The sequence below is a fragment of the Anopheles funestus genome, chromosome 2RL (assembly GCF_943734845.2).
Source record: "Anopheles funestus chromosome 2RL, idAnoFuneDA-416_04, whole genome shotgun sequence".
Taxonomy (NCBI): Eukaryota; Metazoa; Arthropoda; class Insecta; order Diptera; family Culicidae; genus Anopheles; species Anopheles funestus.
In genome coordinates, this window is record NC_064598.1 from 35,339,762 (window position 1) to 35,357,588 (window position 17,827).

At 44.9% G+C, this 17,827-nt stretch overlaps 1 protein-coding gene across 2 annotated transcripts in view; it reads right to left on the reverse strand.

The window, feature by feature from the left end:
• The window catches only part of LOC125774676 (uncharacterized), a 58,945-nt gene that overhangs the window by 20,735 nt on the left and 20,383 nt on the right, over positions 1 to 17,827 (reverse strand). Inside the window, exon 2 of one of the 2 annotated variants that reach the window (XM_049444832.1) lies at positions 5,082 to 7,256. In XM_049444832.1, the coding sequence (XP_049300789.1) occupies positions 5,082 to 5,853 (772 nt within the window). In that variant the 5' untranslated portion in view covers positions 5,854 to 7,256. Of the gene's footprint in view, positions 1 to 5,081; positions 7,262 to 17,827 lie in introns of both variants that reach the window. The other variant, XM_049444831.1, reaches the window with a different exon arrangement.

Genomic DNA, 17,827 nt, shown 5'->3' on the forward strand with positions numbered 1-17,827 from the left:
TCGCTTGTTTCCAGCAGACAGGTGTTGGGTGCACCGTCCAAAGGCACATGGTAGAATAGCCATCCGTTGAAAACGCTCCGACTCGTTGAAACGTAACATTGGTGACACGCAAACAGACGCATGAGACGTATAAAGTGGACCACACGCTACCAATTGTCGCGCCATTGGCAAACGGGCCAAATATGTCGGTGAGGACAAGAAACGCAAGTTTAATTAAAATGTCAATTATCGTTAATTTAATTCGTTTGTTGATTTCTTGCACGGCTCATTGTGTCGCCATATGTTCCAACGCAGAACGCCAATGACCGACTCGCCAACTTCATCAAGATTGTTCCTTACCGGCTTTGGCGGGGAAGTTGTCGTTTGCAATGGTTCGAATGGGTAGCAACTTTAAAATAAAACACATTATGGAACAGTTTCCAAATCTGTGTTAACATTATCGTCTGTTTGCTTCGTCCCTCTCGTAAGTGGTCTGTAACTGGTTATGTCTTGATAAGGTCTCGATCAAATTTAACATCTTATAATGAAGATATAGATAAAGACTCGCTCATTGGATACAGTCCATTTAGGGTGAATTGCTTAATATCTATAGACACACGTACCGGCCATCTTGGTTGCACTAGATCCTGGTTGAATAATTTGCCATTCGAAAACTGCACACTCTAGACGTGCATCACTTTCCAACAGTTGACCTTCTTACATCTTTATCGAACCCTAGCATTATCTCTTCCTGATGTTTGGCACCTGAACGTCCAAAACAAATGTACTACGATTCGCTTGGTTTCGTACGAGTCCCACAACTTGACCGATTCGAAGTGATTTTTCACACCTTCCAATTAAGCCTCTCTACATAGCGAACATAGATGATTACTATCTTTAGCTCCACGTCCCACACCCCATTCCAAGGTACCATCAAAAACCCAAACCATGCTGATGTCGATGGATTTCTCCGGATTTCTTCCCACTGCCAGCGGAAGAATGCATATTGGGAGGCATACTGTTGGCGCGCATGGTTGCGCGTTCCTGACCGTTCAACCTAGTTACACACCGCCCAAACACGCCAAAAGGTCAATAGAAATAGGATCACTCGAGCCAAGCCTCCTTGCCTCTCGCGTGTTAAACGGAGCGATCACGTTCCCTTTTTTTTTTGGAGGTACGGCGTGCGCTTCGCCGATAAGTTTGGCCAATCGTTCGATAAATGGTAGGGGGGAATGTAACGTTCCAATCGACATGAAACTCTAACTATGTAACCAATAAAACTGTTTACAGTTATAATCATACTACAGTCGCCCGCACAAACCTCCTGAACAAGCTGTCCAAATTAATACGATGCCTCCGTTGAAACCGTGGCGGACGGAACTAAATTCGATTCATGCGCGTTCCAACGTTTAGGTGTTGCCGGTTGGGAATTATGCGAATCTTGTCTACGTTGCTTTCAGTATACCATAGCTCGAAGACTTATCTTTAAGGTGGTTGTCTAAGAGCAGGAAGAGGTCAACCGAAAATCCTGGTGAAACGGTTCGTTAAAAGATGAAATCAGTTTCTAGATGTTTTTTTTTACAACATCATTGCCAACGGAAGATTTAATTAACACGTCTTGGTTATGGAGATTGCGTGTTACCAATAGGAAAGGAAATTGAGGATTTTATCTGAAAGTCTTTGTAATCGTTTGATTTTGAGGGTTGTTTTTTTGTCGTGAAAGCTCTGCCCTGGTGACCTTCAATTTATGCTGGTATGTTGGGAGGGGGGGGGGGGGGCAAGATAAATGCCGTTTTGCAAAAGGTAGGGCATAGTTTCACGTAACGTTGATACACACTGGATGCCAGTCAAAAGTCGGTCATCGCGTGCATCACCATTTCGTCCAGTTTTTTTTTTAGTGGGTTCTGCATTCTAGGTGAACCTTTGCTCCGTATGTCGTAGATAATGCCTGGGTTCCAACGAACGATAACTGGTTTGATGCTTCAATCTGCCCTGCACCGTCCGATCTCCGCAATGGATGAGAAGCTGCACGACCACTCTCTATCTCTGGACGGCGTACCATCGGTCGTGTGATGCTCAGGCATGTAAGCTGCAACAAGCGAGAAAACTTGATACCGTATTACATCAGGAGCTATAGGACCGACCGGCAGGGTATCATCAGCGTCATCAGCATCCGTGGTGGTTCGATCTTGAAACAACACCCGAAACCATACACGATCGTGCATTCCACATGCGAGCTCTATTATCGCGTGTGGTCTCAGGATCCCTCCACCAAATACTTATTCTTTTGGACCACAGTAACCGGTTTCGGCTGTCAGTTGAGGTCAGTTTGCCAAAGCTCGGCGCGATCGCTTGTTGCAGCAGGAGGAATGATTGTGTCCTCGTTTGGTGTTTCGATCCGAGGAGTGCAAAGCATCTCCCGTACGTCCTCCGGCGATCTTATCGACAAAAAAATACAACTTGTTCAAATTCAACCTGCAACGGTTTCAACATTCACATGGCCGAGGGAGGGAGATTAAAACGGCTCGGTTCGTAACGGGTTGCCAGCCTAGTTTGCGGTCAATGTAATCAGAAATGGCTTCGAGAGGCAAAGTATCATCACGGTGACGGTGACCGTTTGGTAAGACGATCACGGCGAATGAATGATTCACGTCTAAATTCAATTTAGAAGCGGCTCGTGTCGATCGTGTCGAAGTGATCGTGTTGCCGCAGGAAGCGCACATATGATGCGATGAAGCAATGGCTGGCCCGACGACGAGTGTCGCGTGTTCTCGCGGCATCACTAACGTTGCGTAAGGTCAAGCAGCGGGTGTCTTCATTAGATGGTTCATCAGTGTGTAGCTGATGGGGCAATTCATTTATTGCGATACCCTAATGAAGGTTATCTTTAAGGTGTTACGGATCGAAATTGAAATAGAAAAAAGAAAGGAGCATATGTTCCTGGTGAGTCACTGACAAGTGATCCTCACATAAGAATAGTTGGTGCAGCATTGAACAACCGGACTCGTTTAAAACGTTACTAAGGTAAGGTCCAATTATTTAGCATCGAAACGAAAAACAACCCTAGCGCGATGAACTAATTTCTAGCTTGTTCTACGCGATTACCCAGCGTAAAACGGGTACCGCTTCCGGAGATGCTCCCAAACCGGCTTCACACTCGATTATTCTACATCCTAACAGGTTGGGCAAGGGAGGATTGCTTCACCGCTTACTGTCCCCTGGAGTGCCGTAACTAGTAACGAGAGAAGGAAGTTGGGAGTAAAACATAATTGTGCCGCATGTTGCCACCCTACCGGAATCGGAGTAACGGAGCTTTACCGCCACGGCAGCAGGAGCAGTGCCGTACGACGATTATCAGGTTCCCATCTTTGGCGGCACACAAGATGGTTTCAAAAGCATCCGCCAACAATAATCTCGGGATGCATCGCCGAACCGCCAACACAGGCGAACAGCGAACGGTAAGTGCCACGCGACGAAACGAGGAGTGACGATTAGGACAAGGTAAATTATTACGGCTTAAGTACATACGGATCGGGTGGTGTAGGGCCAGTCCCGAGTCTCTTACATACATTGACACACACAATTGGTACATCAATCATCGTTTGATGGCGGACCGGTTAGCGTTGCCTCGTGTGACAGAGAAGGGTGCCGGCATGGTTCTTCACCTCGGTTGGTCATAATTGAACGTACGCGGTACCGTTCTTGATGGGAAACTTGGGCAGCCCTTTTGTTAGGTGCCATTCAGATTAACGCTTACGATATACTTCAATGTGTGACAATTTACACCCAAAGTCTCACTACTTTGCAGTAGCCTACGAATGTGGGCGTCCCTGATAAAAGGTGAGCAGAGGGACATTTGTCAAATGTAGCTAATTGATAGTTTGGAGGCTGTCATATTGTCTTGGTTTTTTACAAAACTAAAGACGGTCGGACTATCGGTAATTTTTGAATTTCAATCGAGCAATTCTTTCTACATCGTGTTGAAATAACGGAGTGTAGTGACCACCATTACATCGCATAATCTAGGTCTCTGCAAGCTGCACTAAAGTCATCAAGAATACAACGTCATCCAAACAAACAGCGCCAACCTTCCTAAGTGGAACACCTTCTTCTCCGTTAATGCTGGGACGCTAGCAGCGAGGGATAGCCGAGTTTGAGACTGGATGCGTGGTGCATTCCAGAGGTTACAAGGGAAAGGAATCATTTCGTTACGCTCTGCTGGCTGAAACGTGCTTCTCGGTAGACAACTGCTTGTAGCACAAACTACAAGTGGCTAAGAAATATATGGTTCCGATTATTCCTTCGTTCTAGTGCCGCTAAGCACCTATGTTACCTGTTTATACAATAGACTAACGCGGTTTTCGACGTTGCGGGGCGTAGTTTTATAATCGGTACCAAATTTAACACTTTACCACTGCAACGGACCGAAAAAAAAATTAAATGAAAGTCAACCTTCCGCGAAACATTTCGGACAGGCCAGTTTTCTGCATTCCCAGCGGGTGAGCGGAATGGAAATCTTAATCAAACCAATCAACACAGCCAAGGCTGGCCGACGATGGGTCATTGTTTTTTTTTCTGTTTTGTTTCAATAGAGACCAGAGATCTAGGGAGATATGCGACACAGACGACGACCGCAATCAGAGTATAAATCTGTGTAGACCGTGGGATATAAAGCTGGTTGAGGGAAGAAGCCGAGGGAAACCTTGAAGCGCCACAGAATTCCGGCACGAACAGTCAATCGAATGTCCAACGATTGATTGTTTGCCTCTGTGAGCGTACGTTCATAGATTTAGAGGACTCAAGCCAGATAGCGGCCGGATAGTTAATCCACAGGCGAATCGACAGGTGACCGGATGAAGCCGATTGGACCAACCTGTTGTACGTTAATTACCCCCAACAATAAATCAATAGATCTGTAACACTGGTTCGCGAGTACAAACTGTTCAAATGGTTTCAAAGACCTTGATGACTTGAGTTGCCTGTCTATCTGATCGGATTCGTAGATGATCAGTAGTAGTTCTCATGAAGCATGAGAATGAATTCTAACAGTACACATCCGTAATCTAACACCCAAATGCTACTATGCATCAGCTTTCACCTACCTTTCGCCCATCCAGTAAGAACGTTGCCGAGGTAAGACACCTTGTACTCCGGATCCGGCCGGCTAATATCGATACTGTGACAGTTTCGCCTCAGCAAACGTCCCAGCCCGCGTGTGATCGACTTGATTGCCTTTGCACTGTTCTCACTATCATTCACATAGCACGAGTCTCCAATTTGCAGCTCTCCGTCATCGTTGTCCTCGGGCGCACCAGCCCCGCTGTCCTTCTTGTGGAACTTTTCACTGTTCAGGAAGCTACGCTTGAACTGCTGCAGCTTGAGCAGGGCACTGCTGTCATCGTACTTTTTGGTATTGTAGGTATTGCCAAAGATGCGCGCTATCGAAGCACTCTTCACGAAGCGTGACTTTTTCTTCTTGAGCGTTTCGTCTGCACCGGCTGGCGGAACTGCGCCATTAGTCGTTTGCTGTGATGCGATCTGTTGACTCGCAGCGTGCTTTGCAATTGGTCCCGTACCGGGGTCACTTTTTGGTCTCCGGCGTAGGTGGAATATGTTGAACTTGTCGAGCGTTACGCCGGTCTTTGTGACTGAATCTTCCTGTCCTTTCTTCCCATTGGTTACGGACGCGCTGTTTGGTTTTGAAGATGTCAGCACAAAGTCCACCACGTCCTTGCCATGCTTGTATGATTCGGTCGTTGCACTACTTCCACCGCCACCACCATCACCACCGCCACCCTCATCACTGCCACCACCTTCGTCTCCTTCTTTGGGGATGTCCTCTTTGGAGGAATAGTGCTTTCGATTCGCCGCCATGTTTATTCTAGCTTCCAACCACCACTAGCACTCGAATAAAGCAACAACACCGAAACACTCACTTCAAACTTCAGCCCAGGGCCTTGTAGCGGTTGCACAGTAGCCAGCGGTAAATTTCTAAACAACTCGCAGCAGAAGTTGGCGTATTTTTTTTCTCGCTTACATGTAGTTATGGGTACGCTCTTCAGACTACATGTTCAACGCTGCCTCGGAACTGCTGCAAGTTGGCAAACTGGTGGACCTTCTCGAGCAAGCAGTATAAACATTAAAGCTAAAACAAAGACCACTCGATTGAATACAACACCACAATGATATCGAAACACTCGCGGTTTAGGATACTTGAGCGAAAGAAACACTACAAAATGGCGCACTTCTGCTCGAACTACGAGACTCTTCGATACAGACCAACAGACACACACGCACACACAATGCACACGGGAATGAGATTTGTGCTCCAAATAACCCTTCTAATGGACACTCTATATTGCAGTTTCGTAACACACCCCTGGGGACACCGAATGGAAGAAGCTTAGAGGGTTGCTTTGTGCTCGAGATACCACGCTAAGAGTTCGATCGATCTCAAATGATCCACGATCGATCGAACACTGGAAATATGCGCGCACAGCGTCGCAAGCACCGTTCGGGCTAGCTTGACGTTAGAAACTAGAAGCTCTCGTTGTCCGCTCGACTCCGATTCTTTAGCTACACGGGCGTTCGTTGACTTCGCTGTGCAATGGTTGGCGCCCTGTCCGAACAGGTGCCTTGAACTCGATTGCGCCAAGTTCTCGCGGAACGAGCGTCAAGATTTCCCTTCCCAATATGCGCGCACTCGAACGGATCGATGCGTCGGCTCTCGTTTGTGCCTACTACGGACGGTGCCTGGTATCTGCCAGGTGTTAGTAGTGGTACTGGCACTGGGCGCACACTGGGCAGAGTGTGTTCGATGATGCAACTGCGGCCGGTAATGGAGGGGATGCACGCATACAGCAGGAGCGTAATGTGCGTCGTGCGGAGCTGATTTTCCTTTTTTTGCGATCCTTGCGTTCTGGTATTAGCTAATCGATGGTGGCGTCGGCGGCCAGTTTTTTTTCTGCGGCTCGATTATTCGTTCAGATGGTTTACGGTGCCTTCGTTCGAGCGTAAGATCACGAGCGTAGTAGGGCGACAAGGGAACCGCCGGTGCAGGAAGGTCCGACCGAAGGGCCACTGAATGCCGTTAATTACACGCCACTGCACCGGACCGTGCACGTTGTTCACGGCGTACGGTGGATGTGCGGTGATGATTGTGAGGTCGGTTTCATGCACAACCAACACACACACGGTTGTAGGTGTGTGAGGATCACTTAGTGAGGATTTTCCTTCAATGTTTTGGGCACCGATTGGAGTCGGTGCTGTGTTATGTTCTGTGCTGCAACGAAAAGATGAGAAGACAAATAAATACATTTGGCTGTTAAAACTGTAACACATTAAGTGGTTTATGAAATTCTTGCTGTAAGCGAACTTTATCGACCTTAACCTTCGTGACTCGTCTCTGCACACTGCGCGATAGTGGCAAATGTATTGCGAACATTAAACAGAATGAATGGCTATTCTATTTTACAAGTCAAAACTGCCCACATCGTTAAGATTCAGTAAACAAAGCGCCGCACGCACAGTGCCTTATGTTTCCGGACTTTGAACAAAAGCGCTGTTTACCGTTTATTTTGACCATTAACGTTTCCGAACATACATTTAAAACATTTCGTTTGGTTGCAAAATGTGATGGCATTATACTAAAACCTGCTACCGTATTATCTGGCGTATCTGCTTAATGTCTTATCCATAAAGCAACCAGGTACCGTTTACTAATGTTCGGAGGATGGAAGTCCAAGTCACCAACAAAACACGGAGCGTTTTTCGTATGACTATCTCTCTACCCCAGCATTGAATCGAGTAGCATTCGGCAGTAAAACAGTGCGCTAAATTGATCCAATGTGTGTGTGTTTATCTACTGCAAAGGCCACGTATTGAAACGAGTGAGAGTCTCCACCATTCTTGAAGCCCAACGTTTCTCATACCCATTTCGGTCACTATTTTGCCACAATAACTGGAACCTTTTAATAGGGAAAATAAATCCACGGCCTGAATGGTACGATTACATAATGAAGTGCAATCTATCAGAACTAACGACTTCTTCCGATGTTGTGGTACATCCATCGCAGGGGAAGCTTAGCGAGATACATTCAAACATTCACAGTTGCCTTCGCACTTCACATCACCTTCAGGGTGCTGTGAAGCATAAAATGGCCACAAAACCGTGAAGACAAGTGCAGCAAATAGCTATAAAATGGGACCCAGAACGTCGCATTCGTGGTAAACCATAAACACACATTTAAGATTTCTAACGATTTTTGGGTTGGTTGTGCCAAAAAAACAGGTGGTCTTGAAAAAGCGCGAAATAAAAAGTGAGTGCTTTGTGATTGATTATCGCTCGTTAATCTTTACGCGGTAACCATCCTCAATGGTATGGTATGTGAACGATTTTTGACCATTAGCGGATGGACCGCGATCAGACATAACGCATATGATCCATTTCTCTTCCACGAATGGCACAGATTCGTGGTTTCATTTTTCGGTTAAACAGCACATGCACCTTCAAGCGCATCATGAATGCACACTGCATTCGACTAGAAAGCAGCTCAGAGTTGGACGATCAGTTTTTTCAAATTGTTGCAAACAAGAGGCACCATTTATTACTCCCTTTGTTGACAGACAAAGTAATCGGAATGATCAGATAGGTCAGTCATTTTGTTTTTGGGGAAGAAAGATTTTAAAAGCCCTGGTTTTCATGCAACGTAATCAGATTGTTCGTGACGAAGATAGTCGTACGATCAGTAACCAGTTTGGTACTGTAAAGCACCGATACTCACTCAACTGACAGCTGTCATATCGCTTTCGGTACTCCCCACCGGGAGGCCAATGAACGGCTAATGGAGACGGGCAGATGTAAATTAACATTTGCCGAAACGACAGTTTTCGCCAGTTCGGGGACGGTTGCGCGAGTGGAATGCTAAATCCATCGTTCAAAATTGGATGGTACAGGAATGTCGCTATAAAATGTTCGAAATGGCAACAATCATGAATGCGGCGGACGGTTTGTCCAATAAGGGTAAGGATAGTTAAACTGACTCCGATCATGCGAGGTCCGCCGTTGGGACGTGCGAAGAATCGGTGAGCCACGGTACATCCATTTCTTGCTTTCTCTCTTTCATTGTTGACTGAAGGTTTACCACATTCTGCATTTTACCCTCTCAAACGAAAAAAGAGCAATTTCTTGCCCCAGCGGGAAATTACTTATCGATCAAACGGGGTAACGACATATTCACGCAAAAAGGTGCAGGGAATAGGGAAAAATGGTTGTTACATTATGCATATGATGGGATTGATATTGGACACAAAATTACAACTTGTTTTTTTTGTACTCAGTGTACAAATTGATGAAGTCATTTAGTTTAGTAAAAAATCCAATTTTAGAATCATTAATAAAGAAAGCTTCCTAATAAAGAAAAGAAATGATAGAACCCGGAAGCATTGTGCAATTGCATGCTACCGTCAAATATAATGCCTATAAGTTCCTATACAATTTCTACGTGGGTGGAACCCTCGAATCGAATAAAAAGTAGACTAGCATACACTAAAACCACCCACATTCGGTTAGGGAGAAAGGCACAACAACAACAACAACAAAAAAGGGAACTCATTTGAAGAGAAAGGGACCGTTTTTCTCCTACTGGTACGTCACGGCATAGAAAGCTTTCAAAACGCGAACACAAAAAAGCGTGCCGCTGCTGCTACATTTGTACTCCATTTACCTCCACTCCCAAGGGGGTGGGGGGGGGGGGGGGGTTGGTGTGGTGAGCCAATGCAATGCCACGCAATGCACATGTAAGCTGGACGTCGGGTGTGCAGAAATCCAACTGTTTTACGAGCGAATTTGCACGCCACGACGGAAGTCGTACCGTGCCGCCCCAGAAGTGTCCATCGTAAGGGTGGGTGCGATTGAACAAAACCGGGTTTGGCCACTCACCGAAGCGTGTGGACCGGAAACTATTTTTTTTTTTTGCCTGGTCGAACATCGATTATCGAGCGTATTGGATAATGGGTGGAAAGTTTTTTGGAGGTGAGTTCTTGTTTGTTACAACAATTTGCAAACATCAGTAACATCGAACCACAGCAAAGAACACAATCACAAACGATTTAACCTTCGTACGCACGCTAGATTTCTCACGCTCAAAACTAACGATAACGTACACCAGAATGCGTCACTTTGTCACAGCCTAAAGTCGCTACCGCACACGACACGAGTTGGATGGAAATGAGATAATTGCCGTAAAGGATGCTCCCTTTTGTTTCTTCAATCCTCTGAATGTTTAATACAGTGTGAAACTATCATCGAACAGGTTTTATTAGCAAGCAGCTGGTAGGTCAATTGAAAAATGAGCTCGAATGTTCGAATCTTTGCAAAAACCCCCCCTCCTGCAAACTAAACAGGGAGTGTGTTATACTAACATAAACGCTTAAAAACCCAGTGGGAAATATTTTGGGTGGTTATAATTACAAAAATCAGCAAAACGGACAATTAGACCCAATAAACATGCGGGATGTGGTGATAAACATTTGGTGCACAATGAAATGATGCTCGCGTGCGATTCGTTGTAGCGTAACTGGTTCGTGGTTAGCGATGAGTTTCTGATACGTACAACACGAGCGAAACATTTTATTGGCATCCAGAAACATCGTTCATCATATCTTCCTTTCTAACAGCTTGATTCACGTCCCAAACACAAACTGTAAGAAAGAAAAATGAAAACGGCATAGGCGCAAACTGACACTAAACAGGCGCCATGCTAACGTGTATTCCTTTGCACAATGAAACACGATCTTCTACGTGGTTAGTAATTTTAATTATGTTTCCTTATATTTAAACTTAAATGTTTGAAAATGAAACTTAAATGAATTGACGCACTCACCGCGCGATGGAAAATCGAACACAGTGAACCGACAACAACCGACAAATTATGATTGGAAAGGCCAGCGGTCTGTCAGAAACGTATCAGGGTTCACTTTTTCTTTCCCTTATTGCAACTATCAATAGCTGGCTGGGTAGTGCGTTTGGTACAATCTGCACCGAACCGGCATCGGTTGCATTATCAATTTCAGTCCCGCTCGCTCAGCTCTCTTGTGTTATTGAATTTATTTTCTTGTTTTAGTTCAGCTATTTTTACTTCCACTTGTGCTGGCTTAACCTCTACTTTGCGCTTTACCATCCGGTGATGCTGATAGCGCCAGATGATGTCTTATGATCGGTTGATCTGCCTCTAGTTCCCTGCTCCCCGTGCAACGAGCGCATCTTATAACCAACCGACACATCGAGCAGGGCACGTGCACCAAAAGTGACAGGAACATTGGAGTGGGGTTCGGTACGTAGACACTCGTTGGTACAGGTTGGGTACAATTTGCATGATCATTACCAATAATTGACCATATACTCGCCCATTGTCGCCCGTTGTGTTGTTATCCAAGCCCCAACCAAACGCGGTTCGGTTCCTCAACCAATTTTCCGCCGCAAGATAGACGACTTTAGTCGGGGAGTTAGACGCACGCTTACATAACCCAACGCCTTACGAGAGTATAATCGGGGTTTTTGGTTTTGTTGGTCACCTAACCTATCTAACGACGATCGGTAAGGGGTTATGAGGCGTTCTCACTAGATGATATCTCACGAGGGGCTTTTGCCACACGCGCACTCACTGCTGCAAAGTCGCTAATGCGCGACCCAACCCAAGGCAAACCCCGTGATCTAATGCGGGGTCGTGATTAGTGTACCAAAGCGCACCGTCTAGTTCCGGAACTATTATCTTCGCACGGTACTGCGACCTTCGACAAGGTTTATGATCGTCCCGGGTGCTGTTACTCCCGCGTGTCGAAGCAATAACAGTTTATTTAGAGGTCCGCGCTGGAAAGTTTTGACGGAAAGTTCATGACCCATGTTGCATGTTTTCTAGCAAGCCTAGCACCATATTCAAGCACTTGCATTGCAACAAGAACAAACAGTATATCTGTCGATTGAAGGGACCCTCAACTTCCTTTAGGTACCGAAACACTATCGGAGCTCATCTTGATGCGATCTTCATACTGGACACGCGAACACTTCGGCTGCGATCATTTAATTGCTAGGTGATCAAGGGGATACGAGGTAGTTGTAATTAGAGGGACCAGAACCCTGCACCCGGGATCAGCAGTTATTTCATTCGTACTGTCTAAGCAAACGGGAGATATGTCACGTGCCCACAGCGGATCCTAAGATCACCAAGCTGATCGACCTCTTGACTTGCTCGGGCTGGTATCGCTTCGGGCCATCGCTTGGCGGTAAATTTCCGTACCGTACCGATGCCACTATCATGCTCCGGAACATGTGACATTCATGGCGAGTGTCGCCCTCACGTTGACACACTCGTCTAACCTCGGAGATTACGTTTGAGGATGGTAGTAGACGGCAGTAGTCGTTAGTACCACCCTTCTCGTGCCAGTAAGATAATAAAGATCCGGACAGTTGTGATCCAACTACCACCTACGTGACGATAGACACCTCGGACATCGTATCTTGGGGTCATCTTGCATTGTGATTACGGGCAGTAAGCTAAGTCGTGATTAGGATTACCTGCAGGTATCGCATTGTGAGGGAAATTACAATATTTCTTCAAGCCAAACATCAACCCGATGGTATAAAGTACCTGCAAGGTAATACACCAGAATGCCTCGTGGGACGAGGCACATGTCCCTCACATGAATGATTATTTCCGTAATTCTGCTCAGGTTCAAACACAACATAAAAAGGTCTCCTAGTGGAGTTCGGTGGTGACAACGATGGTAAGCAACTCGGAAGTTTTGTCACCTTCCAGTCGACCGTGACACCTCGCAGAGACACAAATCCATTGATTTCTAAGGCCCAACGATGTCTGGTAACCTTTCCATTCTTCCAGTCGAGGTAGCAGGGTGGCCACGATTTGCGTACTGAACGAAACCACATTGCTTTCATGTTGCGTGGGTAAAATTCCGCAATTCACGCCAATCCTAACCAACACACACACACGGGAGTTCCGTCCGTCTTCGTCGTGTGGATCAATTTCATTGGAGGTGGGCAGGATGGCAGCATGCAAATCACCAAATGTCCGCGAAACACTGCGCAGAATATGAAACGTGCACCGGAGATACCGTGCCGATCTGAGACGGTAGGCGACCCTCGGTATGAATAGTAACTAGTTTTTTTTTATGAGGACGTACGTGACGGTAATCACGAATAATCGACTACTACTACTACCCCGACGACTACTTCTCGGATCAGTTTGCCGCGTCGTTATTCCCAGCGAATAGTAACCGGCAAGGTGATTTAGAAGGGAATTAGATAGTTATTCCCTACGATGGGGCTGGTTCGATTGAAGCCGACCGCCCAACATTAGTGGGTAGGGTTTTCCAAGAAATGATCGAGCCGGGAGAAGCCATCTTCGCGTCTTATTAATAGCTCGCCCATAGGATCTCCCTCTTCCTGCGAGAGTGCGAACAATTTGCAATCGATCTTCAATTCACTGTGCATCGTATCGACTTACGGTCAACAGGTTCACTTAGCTGGTAAATAGTGAATAAAACGAAAAGAGAAGATAAATTGAATAACATGAATACAATTTCTACTCACAGCACACACTCAGGTGAAGAGAGTATGTCATCCCTACCAGCAGCGAAGGGTGTACATTACAACGATTGACCTACAAACGAGGCCATTGTGGAAAGTGGAGGGATATATCTATGTATGGTTGCTTAGAAATAAGTGTATAAAAAAACAACAGATTATTAATCTTTACCGGTTCTGGCAGGTATGCGAAGTGGCTAGAGAACCCTCGGCGACTGGCGACGGTCCGATGGGTTATTTCGTTAAATGATCACGTCCACGGCAACTCATGGTGGAGTGTAGACGTGTAACTAATAAAAAGCACGTACGGCAATGCGTTCTAGTGGCTTCAGAAGATGTAGTGGAAGTTAGATACGTAATGCAGAACAACGTCATGTGTACGTGACGCATATTAACTTCAAAGCTTCAAAATGCACTTTTTCTATAAAAACAAAATAAGGATATTCTTGGAAAAAATAGTATCCTTCACTAATAAACTTATAGTAACTTCATAAAGATAATCATTGCAGATATAAACGTGTTGCTATTCTTCAATAATTTATATAACACATTATGTAGAAAAACTGAGTCATTATCATTCAGTATTTTTTAACGTGTTATTCACATCTGAGACTTTGGGAAAGAGACTCTTCGTGTAGTTGTTCAAGCCGTCCTATCTGTGATGTATAGTTGAAACATCGTTCTAAAATTCTAAAACAGATCCTGGTCAAGGCATCAAAAACGGGATCAGATTCGTTGCTGTACAACATATATCCTTCTCCTTACTCTGAAGGCTAAGATCAAAATGTGCTATATCCTTAAAAAGTAATGTAATCCATCGAAAAGATTTATCATTTAGATAAAGCTATTGGTCGCCAGCTATTAGTCAAACCAGTGGAATTGATTCCACTACCAACCACTGTCTGATCAAAAATTATTGCTAGTACAGCAACAGAAACCAAATTGAATCTCAATTTCGACTGTATCCAAATTGTTATTTATCTCTCGAAAATGGATTTTGAGTGGAAAAATGTTGACCTCCCGCCGTATCTAGCAACACAGCATAAAACGCCCGTAAACCCCGTCGATACATCGATAGCAACCTAAAGTTCATTGACAGCCAACGTACGAAATGTACGGCGCCCTTCTGGCACCGATACAAACCCCTACGAGAGCTACAGCTCGCATGAATGAATTAGCTCTCTTACTTGCTTCATGGTACACACACCCGTGCGCCGAATGGACCACGCGAAGAATGTGAGTATTTGAACCCGCCAAATAGCGACAGGTCAAACTTTCACTTTTTGCCATTGTGTATTGATCGCCTGCCCTTCGCGGGGAACAAAGATGGCTGACGCGTAGTAAGTATGAGAGAGGTTTAAGTGTGCTCGATAGATCGTGTGCAGGGGTGCATAACGCTGGGGCCTACGGTGAGCAGACCCCAAATCATGGCCCAATCGTCCCTACAGGGTAAAAATAAAATCGGTACTACAGAGAATGAGAGAGCTTTGAACGGTGGTATTTCTTGCCTTCTGTTTTGTTTCACTTTTCGTACAGTTTTTGTTGCTGTCTAATGCTTTCGTTGTTTAGATTCCATGCTAATAGATATGTTATCTTATTTTAATAACTCTTTAGATGGATTGAAATTTATGAACTTTAATTGTAATGATGTGCTATGGTACTTAAAGTATCGCTCATTAGTATTAAATAATTACTGCCGTAAACGTTTATGGAAAAACAAATATTTCAAGACACGTTGCTGGGAAGCTGCTTCTGAGACCATTGTCACATACTGGCCGCCACGGGCTGTACAGTGTGTTCCACTTTCAGCAAACGTTCGAAACATACCGAACGTCGACTGACCGGTTTGTGGGGACGGTTGGAAAAATAATAAAACACACATGATGGAACCGCAGAACATGCATGTGGACCAACGCTACAATCCCCATGTTGTATGTTTTGACTACTGATCGATGGTAGATATCAGGGCGAGATTGTGTAGCTTTGGAGCCGAGGCATGAAAACACCTTCCCCTGTGTTTGTGACCGACAGCGCCACAAGGCATGCTGCCATAGAACATTCTTCGGCCCGTGGGAAACCATCGAAAATATGAACCGAAACGTAAGGGCCCGAGGGCTAACAGGCAACCAGTGCCGACATGCCATTGCAGCATTAACTCTTTTTTTGCTGGCCAAGATGTTGGTGCCCCCCGTTAGCGGTGTGATGTTTGTATTAACCTTTCAGTGGCTAAGTTTGGACATAAAAAAACGCATAAAAAATTAATCCTATGACATTTTGTAAAGTACACTTTCATATGCATCCTGGTCATGGCACCAACATGTACACATATTAGTTTGCACAGTTATTATTGGATAAGTTAGATCTGTTGGTGGTTAAAATGATATGATATTTTGCATTTGCTCGTATAAGGCTAACATTTGGATGGATCCTCTTTACACCTTACTTCGTACGAGCAAATTTATCCAAACACTTACTAATTACTTTGGATGTTTTGTGAGTGTGCACTGTGGAAGTATTAACTGGCTAGTCTCTATAAAAAAAGCAATAAAAAAGCAAAACATCTATCCCGGTACCAAAAAAAAACCCGCCTCAGCCCGAATAGGGTTAACTTCCATTCAAGACCGACCCTTTTTGGGTGTAGCTGACGTTGGTGAGAGGAAAATAATTTGTTTGAAATGTTTAACGAACGATTGGAAGCTTTTAATGCACGAGCGTTTACATGCTTTTCGTTTCCCCCCCCCCCCCCCCCCCCACCACAACTTTCATCCCTTTTCCACTGTTTCCCTCCTCTTCTGCAGGATGGATCGTTCCATCAGTGGTTCATCAAAGCTCGCATCCTTTTGCAAACAACGCACTACTCCGTGTAACGTTTTCGCTTTTCGAGTTCATGTTTGCGTGGCAAACGTGTGACGTTCGGTTCAATTTTCTCACACGCCAAAATAAGAGGGGAAAAAACATTTTGGTAGAAGAAAATTGCGAATATCCGTTTGCCACAAATGTCCGGAACATGCGGGCACGGACAATCGGTGTGCGTGTGTGTCTGTGGTTCCTCGTTCGAGATCACGCACGTATCGGCTCAAACTCCGTCGATGGGTACAGGGAAGTGTGAGTTTTCTTTCACCTTTTGCACCGGGCCGAGTGAAACTTTGCCAACCATTGGCAGTGGATCGAGCCGAAATCGAAACGGGCGTGGAACAATAAACGGTGAGAAAACATACACGATGGTGCATGGAAAGCCGGGACACACCGCTATCATCTACTATCAAAAAAGCTTCATTTTCCGGTTCGGCCCGGTGGAAATGGATGAGATTGAAAATTGGTCCGAAAATTACTAGCACACCAAAAAAATGGGGGAAATGATAAAAAAAACTATACATCCACACACGCACAAATCGGTGGGCGGATTTCACTTTGTGTTCAGTGTTTAAACATGTAGAGAGAAGCTTCTTCCTCTGTACTTGGGTCATGTGAAAGTTTCCACGCACAGTACCATCGAACACTTTTGATATACCAATGCTCAATAATCGATACTGCAGTACAAAATAATTACGAATTAAATTGTCAAAAAATAGTAACAAAAAAAAACACATTTTATTGCTGAAGAACACAATATGAAAAGAACCATGCTAATATGGCGTATGTAACCGCACAACCAGTACTGTAAGTGCACGACATCAAAGTGGTTTGAAAAGGAACAACCGAATTCATCACCCGAGGCTATTTTGGCTTTCATCCCAAAACGGGCTTCAATTTTCCTTTTTCATGTAAATTTACTTTTTTGCAAGTAGAACACACAAAACTTCTAGCGGGCAAATGATGGCAAATGTGGATGGCAAAGCCACAACCAACCGAACCGATTGTCTGTTGGTGAAACCTGCTGCTCTTTTACTATGCCTTTTTTTGCATTTTTTGATCAACACAAAACATTTTCCTCTACAGTATTTGGCTGTGAAGCTTAAATTTGGCGAAATCGGTGCTGTTTTTCGTTGTCTTGCATTCGCGCACTTTCGTACGGGGGCTCCACCACAACCCGGCCAGCCAGAGAGTTTTCATCAATTTTCACTATCAATGAAGTTTCATCGCGAGCAGCGTGTTGACGCGCTTCTCGTCTGATGAGGTGGGTTTGTGTTTGCCATAAAAACAATCAAATGGAAATGAAAACAAAACAAAACAAAAAAAAGCGCCACAGACACACATAGTGGTAACCGTCGGAAATAAAAGAGGCAACCAAAAAATAAATAAACACAA